This window comes from Lytechinus variegatus, chromosome 1 (genome assembly GCF_018143015.1).
Source record: "Lytechinus variegatus isolate NC3 chromosome 1, Lvar_3.0, whole genome shotgun sequence".
NCBI lineage: Eukaryota > Metazoa > Echinodermata > Echinoidea > Temnopleuroida > Toxopneustidae > Lytechinus > Lytechinus variegatus.
The window spans coordinates 75,147,842-75,156,811 of record NC_054740.1 but is presented as its reverse complement, the minus strand read 5'-3'; the positions used below and the strand labels follow the sequence as shown (position 1 = coordinate 75,156,811).

The 8,970-nt window shown below is 37.7% G+C and overlaps 1 protein-coding gene across 1 annotated transcript; it reads right to left on the bottom strand.

Annotated features, from left to right (window-relative positions):
• Nucleotides 1–5,315: 5,315 nt before the first annotated feature.
• Nucleotides 5,316–7,967, bottom strand: LOC121406550 (muscarinic acetylcholine receptor M4-like). The gene has a single exon (XM_041597562.1). The coding sequence runs from the start codon at nt 7,498–7,500 to the stop codon at nt 6,085–6,087; it is 1,416 nt and encodes a 471-aa protein (XP_041453496.1). The 5' UTR covers nt 7,501–7,967; the 3' UTR covers nt 5,316–6,084.
• Between the last annotated feature and the right edge of the window lie 1,003 nt (nt 7,968–8,970).

Genomic DNA, 8,970 nt, shown 5'->3' with positions numbered 1-8,970 from the left:
TTTAACATTGGTACAGTTCCATTTAAGCAAATGACGATATAACTGTCAAAAATATGTTTCCGCTTGAGTGAGCACCATTTACTTTTGAAAAGTTAGTGAAAAATGATTTGCCCAGAACTTTGAAATAGTTATGCGAATAAAAGTAGACCTTAATCATGAAAAACACATAGAATTTGCTAGTAAATTGATTTGAAGATATCTTTTACCTTTTTTTTGAACTTGTTTCCTAGCCCATAACACTTTGAAGAGTGCATTGCGCCCCACCCCAATCCCCCATACACTGAGGCCATCGTGACAAAATTTTCTTTACACTGAGCTGTGATTTACACGAATTGGCTTAGGCTTGATTTTCATTTTGTTAATCATTCTCAAGCTTGTGAAAAGTGTGAAGAAACAAGTATTAAATGAAAAATGAAATGGAAACCCCCTTTAAATGATAAAAACTTAGTGAAAAATGCTGGAGATGTCTGATATAAACTTTTGTTCAGATTCAATTATGTCCTCAGATCCAGCTGGCACCAAAAGGATAAATGTTGTGCTTACTAAGTGTTGAAGTTTCACTTTGGGTGGCAAAATTGTTACAAAATGCTTGAATGTGTCCGTTTTATTTTAATTGACTAAAAGTGCAAGGGAAATGTATGAGAAATGTTTCGCAGGGTAAGTTTGATTTTGCTCTTTCCCCTTGACACAGCGTGAAAACAAGCGTTTCTGCGCAAACAGATTTCTGCGAGCTTTACAAGAATGGACAGTGCTCACTCAAGTGTAACATTCTGTCAAAACTTTTACTTTCATTGGATAGATGAGACCCAGACCTAAGATTATATGTGAAAAAATTACCCACAAGTTGTATATTTTTTAATTCCTTGGGCTTTTTCAAAGTGTAAACTTTTTTTTGATACGCACTGTATAGGAACAATTTGTGACATCATTAGTTCAGCCTACTCATTTGGCATACAAGCTAGCTCAGGGGTGGCAGCAGTTTTCTTAAATAGGGGTAGTGTAGAGTTTTGTATCATTTTGCCATTATATTCCTTGTTCAAATTAAATTAAATTCAGTTGCCTTGTATTCATTTTAATCCAGTTAAATAGAATTCTGATTGCGATTGCTCCTTGGCACTTCCAGGGAATGATTTTTCTTGTGTCACATTGCAATTTGCTCTAAGTTTTTTAAAAACTGCTAAACAAAAGCATTTTTTTATAGCAGATTTTTTTTTTACACAGGACTATACAGAACATAGTTGAGAGCTTTTCTTATGACCCAAAAATGATCAAATTTGGTATTCAAGCGCAATCATTTCCTGACTTAATTATTGACTTGTATGAAAAATGAATTTGAGACAAGTAATATGTTCCTTTTTTGGGATTAAATGTAATGCCATACATGTGTGGTGGTAACACAGTATGTACAAGTGACTAGAATATACAATTATGTGAAATCTGCAGTTTAGTCCATGAAAAAATTGGCTGCTTTAATATGGTACACGATTCCTCCAATTATTAAAATCAGATTAATACTTGCATACAAATACAACTTAAAAATTATTTATTAATCTATCATCTAATAAGCCTGTTCACGGTTGTAAACTGCGCACGAGCAGATAAAGGTCATTTGAGATAAACCATGAAGGTGGCTTTCAAATTCACTGACATAGGCATTTGTGATTTGATGATTAATCGTGTATTCCTTTCAAAATATTCATTTTATCACATCCAAGTTGAAGAGTAATAAATAGAGCCTTCTTAATCACTGTTATTTGACAGTAGCCTAAACATTAGTCAAATGTGCCAAAGGCAGACAATAAAACAGATTTCTAAACTTTATCCCTGAATACTATTCTAGTCACCTGGTCTATACAATGCCTTTTGCTCTTGGAATTTGAATACTCTACCGGTAAAGCTTACGCAACATGTACATTTGAAAATGATAATGCTTATCTTAATGAAAAATCACAAAGGTCATTTGAGAAAAGTTTATCATGAGCTAACCGTGAACTGGCTTATAGAAACTGAAAGGTAAAGCTTTGGTGAAAGTTCAAATGTGTCTGCAATGCAGTTTCGAATTTTTGTTGTTACAATTTGGTATTCAATTTTCATTGAATGATTCTTTATTTTATTTGTCTGTTAATCAGATCTAACACATTCTGTTAATGTTTTCCTTTTTGTAAAGGAGTCCTTTTGGACATTTATGAAACAAAGTTTAGTGATTGCTTACACACAAAAAGAGGTATCCATTCAAATTTTTCAAATAAAAAAAAATCTCAGGGACTTTGCTTTCACAATTTATTCAATTCATTTGTAAATTTTACTCATAAATATCAGATATAGATCACATATTTTGCACAATTTATTAAATGATACTTTCTTTTTTTCATTTTATTAATGTTAATGAATTTAAACCGTCAAAATGAACATTTAGATCCACTGAAATTTGGTACAGGCTTAAATTGTTATAACATAGAATCGCCATTCAATCAGTTTGAGCTCTTGAGACTGAAGTTTGTGTTGAAAATAGTGATTTATGCCAATAATTGAGAGAGAGAGGGAGGAGTAGAGGAGAGACGGAGGGGGGGGGATAGGTTATGGGAGGGGGCATTGAGTGAGAGGGGGAAGAGGGAAAACTGAGATCGGAGGTGCATTAGCAAAATCATGAATGCACAAAAATTTACATTCATCTTCTTCCTGTCTGTCAGACCTTTATATTTGCAAATCATCTCATCCCCACTTCTGATTTCTCTATCTCTTTTTTCAGCTACAGTATCTTTTTTTTTCTTCAAAATATTAAGAATCGCAACCACTTTTTCAGGAACCGTTTCTCACCTCTCCCATATCTCACAAAACAAATTAATGCGAGTGCACAGTGTGAACTGAAATTTTCCTACATTTGAACTTAAAACGGGACATTTTGTTTTTTATTTATTTTTTCGTATATTAAATCAAAGAGATGCTCCAGGCTGAAGATAATTATATCTCAATAGATGCTGAAAATTTGATCAAAATCGGATGACAAATAACAAAGTTATTGAATTTCAAAGAATTGTATTATTCCGTTGAAAAAGTTCTGTCCCCCTGGGATTTCCGCCCATGGTTTAGACAATTATTTCTGAAAAGTTTTTTTTCGCATTTTGAGAACTTTTTGTAAGATTTCAAGTAAAGGGTAAGTGCCTCAGGCCTACAAAGCAAGTAATGTCAGCGCCCAGCGCGAGATGAAAATATGTTTGATATTCAGAACCGAAAGCGCGACGTTTCAAACATTTTTTAAGGAAAAAATCATGAATAGGACGTATCTGACTAAAAAGAGCTTTTATTTTAACTCCGACCTGAAAACGAGACATTTTACTTGATATTTCTTTTCTTTTTAATCGTTAACAGGCTTTCAGAAAGTAAGAAAAGTTCGATCTGTGAACTAATATATTTGTATCTTAACGTCAAAACTGGATATTTTTATGCGTAATTCAGTCCTCTTGAATAAGATGTATTTGATTAAACAGGAAATGCGAGCACAAAGCGCCGGCGAGGCGCGAGCCAAAAAATAAATGAATAAAAAATAAAATGTACACGTGACCTATGACCTAAAATATCGTCTATTTTCCCATTCTTCCCTTACCATAGCTTATTCTCCTTTTCTCATGTCCTTTTTTCTGTTTCCCTTAAAGTTTCCTTTAAACTTTTTTTTATCATGTCATCTCTTTCCTACATCCTTTTTTCTTTCATTTTCCCCTCCTTCCGTTTTCCTTTTCTCATCACTTCAAAATTTATAGTGGTGACCACCCTAGCGTTCCCCTTAAGAAAATTATCAGCAATCTTTAGTCTCTAAAGATTATAACTGAGTTCCCCTTCTTGCTGTTGTGAAAAGGGAAGTTTGATAACACAAATTTCTGCATGATAAGGCTTAGAATTAAAGAATAAATTGGTATCATAAGTAAAACAAAGGGATATCTCCATAGGGTCAACAAAGAAAGTAAAATAGATTGAAGACAAGGACACAAGTAGGGATAGGTCTAATGACAGAGGGGGAATATACATGATTATACCAGAATTATATTCCTCTTTGCTATCTTTATTAGTAGTAATTAACAAAATTGATTATACCGTATTATGTCACGATATATAACACGGATTATATTAAACATGATAAACGGCAAAACTGCCATCAGTTGGTCTCTATTCATTTCGTCTACGTTCCTCTGTCTATTTCCCTATACTTCGTCTACTGATACCGTGTTTACACATGACTCGGCTCGAGTGTTGAATCCTCAAGCAGGGTCGAACGCTGCGAAGAGGGCATGCTGTGATCGCGTTTATACGTACATATAAAAAGGCGAGTTCAACACGGCTCGCGGATCTCGAACGGAAGAAGAATTATGACGTCGCAAATTAAAGGCGGGAAATTCACCGCCGGAATCGAATCTTGTCCGTGCGAACAACAACAATGCCAAAAGTGAAAGCGCGCGCAGTGACCTAGGTCAAGAGGGTTCGACACGGCTTTCTGTTTACACACGAAAATATTGCCGAGTCTGACTCGGCTCGCGGGTTGAAACCTACGATTTTGGCGGATCAAAAAAGCCGTGTTCGACACGGCTCGCGGATCACAGTGATCGCGTTTACACAGCATAAAATTGCCGTGTTCGACACGGCTCGCGTGTCGAACCCCCGAGCCGTGTCCCTGTGTAAACACGGTGAGTTGCCTTTTAGCCCTCGATGTCCGAGCTGAAATATACATGTATATTGACTTCAAAACTTGTTATTTTAAGCTACATATCAGCCTATTGAGCAAGATATTGTTCTGTATGTGAGCCAGATTACATTTTCTGATGCATAAATTCGTAGCCAAACGGGAGGTTTGGGGCGCAAGCCCCCCCTTCTCATTTTTTACCACAACGCAGAAGGCGCCGCTAAACATATAAAGGGGAGGAAAAAGGGAGGGAAGGAAGAAAAAAAAGAAAAAAGTAAGGTAAAAAAGAAGAAAGTGTGTGTGTGTGTGTGAGAGAGAGAGAGAGAAGAGGAGAAAGAGCAATATCAAAGAGAAAGAGAAAGTTATTAAGATAAGATAAAGTAGAAAATACATGTATTTCGAAAACCTGTGCCACCGGCCAAGACTTATACAATGGGTCCCGCTTGATTCTAACATCGATGCCGGAGGGGAGGTGGTGGGGGTAATTTTTTGGGGTAATTGTCATGTCCTCAGAGGTAATTGTTTTGGCGGTTATTGTCTGGGGTAGGGGGTAGTTGTCCTCATTAGGTCCTCAGGGGGTAATTGTTCCGGGGGTAACGGACCGGGGGTAATTGTCCGGGGAATTGTCTGGGGGTGATTGCCCGGTGGTAATTGTCCTAGAACCCATAAAGAATAAAACAAATTAATGTCCTTCGTTCATAATTACATTCAATGATTTAATGGTACATGGTAAATACTAAAGCAGGTGACAATGCTTTTCAGACATGTGCTCCAAGACTCTGGAATGACCTTCCAAGATATATGCGACTCCTTCTTTGGAAGTATTTAAGAAACATCTCAAGACTGCTTTTAATCAATAATATTCACATGTATTTCTTATTATAATTTTCTATTCCTTCTGTGTATAAAGCGCTGTGAAACGATGATATATTGTAAGAGCGCTATATAAAAATGAACATATTATTATTATTATTATTTATATGCATAACATAACTTAGGATATTTTGTAGACAATTTATAATAGATATCATAGACAGAAATAAACATTATCTTACGATTTACGTAGAATCATAGCTTGTATATACATTTTAATGTGACCATAAATGAATGTGACGGATAGTCAAGGTTAGTGAAGACAGCTGAAGACACTTTAAAAGATCAATAAGACTATCGAGAGAGCACTGAAAGGTAATGTGTCACACTACCAGAGATCTTCGGCAAATTAACCATGAATCTTTATGAGAAAACTGACAGAGACCACTGAAAAAACTCTTGAAGACTGACCAAGGCTCCCGGAAAACTTTAAAAGACTAACTGATACTTCTTGCCTTTTGAGCTTAGACTAGTACATCTTTCAGTTCTATTTCAAAAATCTATTATGCAGTAAATTAAAAAAAAATTTCATCCAGAGTTTACAATTGATGCCTACGGCAAAAGCGTACCAAATCGACTGGCTCCGGGATACTGTGGTATCGACATCGAGCTATACACCACATTACCTTCCGGAATAGAGGCATAGTACCAGCATAGAGGATAGGATTGATACAACTGTTGAGCATCACCAGGAGGTTAGCCCATGGAACCGCTGGATCACTGGTAGGCACCATCACACAGATCCCAAATGGAAGAAAACAGAGAAAGAAAGAAATCACCACCAGGAACAGACGTTTGGTGACGTTTATGTTGTGGCGCGAAATTTTAGGCGAAGGTTTCAGATCATCAGTTCTTTCGGGTGTTTGGAAATCCCTTCTAGGATTTGAAGATTCTTTATTTTCTAGGTTAGCCTGGCTGATACGATCGTCTGACGTTGATGCTCTATCTTCAGCTTGGGATTTAACTTTACTTTCTATTTCATCTTCATTAGTTTTACATGGGTTGTCCGATGGATTGTTTTGTCTTTCGGCATCATCACTTTCTGTCAGGTTCCCAGTACTTGACAGGTTTGATGTATCATTTTGGTTGTTGATATGAGAAGAATCCGTGAATGTGCTGCCGTTTCCAGCATTGCCAAATTTCTCACAGTTTAGCCTCGAACTGCCAGCAACGTCTTCGTTCGTTTGCTGATGATCCCTGGATTCTGTCCAATTGGTACTCATATCAAGACTGGTTGGAGTAAATTTAGAACTTCCAGCTTTGCTCGATTCGGCCAATCTTCTCTCAAAAGCCTTATTATGGCGCGAAACATATCGATATATGAGTACGTAGATGATTACTATGATGATGGATGCAGGAACGATGACGCCCACCCCTGCAATAAGACTGTAATAATCTGAGTTTGGCAAAGTGGTATCCTGCAGACATACCTTGTAGTTTTCCGAATATCCTAACACTCCGAGTCCTACTATCGGGGGGATTATGACAAGCAACAGCGGGTAGAGCCATGATAAAATAACCATCACAATCAGGTTACGATTAGAGTAGAAGCGGTAGAATGTGAACCTAGGCTTGGTGAGGAGAGTCAATCTATTGTGTGCAATGAGAGCAAGACTGACGATGCTAGCTCCTAGACAGGTCATCGTGACGACTCCTGTCATTGCACAGATCCATTCACCGATGGGCCACCCATCCTTGGTAAGTAATGCTACGACATTGAAAGGAAGGAAAAGACAGTTTAGGAGATCAGCCATTCCGAGATTGACAACCAGCCAGTTGGTGGATGACCTCAGCTTTCGGCAGAGCAGCACAGCAAGTACCACATGGCTGTTCCCAATGATGCCAACAGCGATGATGATGCAGTGGATGCAAGCGATGATGATTCGCTGGGGATAGCTTTCAAGCACAAAATCATAATCACTATGATTATTTGTTCTGGGCGAAGAGTTGTTCATGATCAAAATTTTATTCACTCTTGCCTTCCTGCCCCGTTATGCATACAAAACACCTGCCTAAGTTTTAACACGGAGAACTTGAAAATGTTAGCAGGCTAGACTAGAAGGGCAACATTTCGTTTGATATATTGATGGAAGTCACCTCAAGACCAAGTAGACTATCAGATTGAGAAGAAACATGTAAAACGAATTCATTAAAAATTAACAACGAGTTGTCTTTGTATAGGTACAGAGGAAGAGGAAGTTCATTATAATAATTCTTTTAAAAGAAGATCAGTGATTAAAATCTAATTGGTTTGATAAATGAAACGAATGCTGAGTCAACACAGAAGCAAAACAATCTAAAATGATAACAGCCATGTGGCTTTTGGAACATCGAGAGCTCAAGGGGAAGTCACCGCCTCTAAAAAAAGCGGGGGTCAAACACATCGAAATACATTTTCTCCCTCGAAAAAAGGGCTATATAGGAAGAAAAAAAGAATTTTGAAGATAAATTGTTATATTGGTATCCCGGGGGGGGGGGCCACTTCCATTCACGAGTGGATACCATGCGCGACCATGGGGTCTCGAAAAGCACCCTAAACACGTAATTTCCATATTCTGAAAATGCACCCCTTAACAAGTATTGGCGTGTGAAACCCTACCCTTAACAAGTATTGGAAACAGAACGATACTCTTGGCAAATATTCCCTGAAATGAACCCCTAAACAAGTACAGGAATGTTTTATTGTTACGGGTCCTTCGGTCGTCGGCACTGATCTCTCCCCTAATGCTAAGTGGTCGTCGGCTTTACCTTATTTGGTTAAGTACGACCCTACCTCGGCCCTACCTTCTACACCTCGCGCAAATCGGACTCTAAACACGAAGTGTTGGGGCAAAAAGGACATCCTTTATAAAACATTTTAATTTTGTTTTATCATCCCCTCAAATTCGACCCTAAACACGTAATTTTCTTAGCGAAATAGATACCCTTTTTTCATTATTTTTGTGTTTATGACACCCTTATCACGTTACGTACGTAACGTGCCCTATCGTGAAAAAGACATCCTTTTTACGTGTTTTTTGGTCGCGCATGGTATCCACTCGTCAATGTAAAGTGGCCCCCCCGGGATTGGTATACATGTACACACGATTGATATTATTTCAATTTTCATTTGACACGTAGCATACTAATTATTGCAGCTTTCCAATGTAAGAAAATTTGTAAGAAAAAATGACAAATGTGTATTGTGTCTATATGCGTAAAAGGGTGGGGTTGTCATTCCAATGATTCTGTAGTTTATGCATTTTTTCTACATGGCTGCATCCATTATTGATAGCGGGAAAGGGACAGTATATTTTTTTCTTCAAAATTTCCATTATTATGTCTCGCCCACCAGAGATGAAGGCGAGGCTTAGGGATCCAAATGTCGTCCGGCGTCCGTCCGTCACAAACCTGTAATGACACATAATTCCACAACCGTAAGTCAC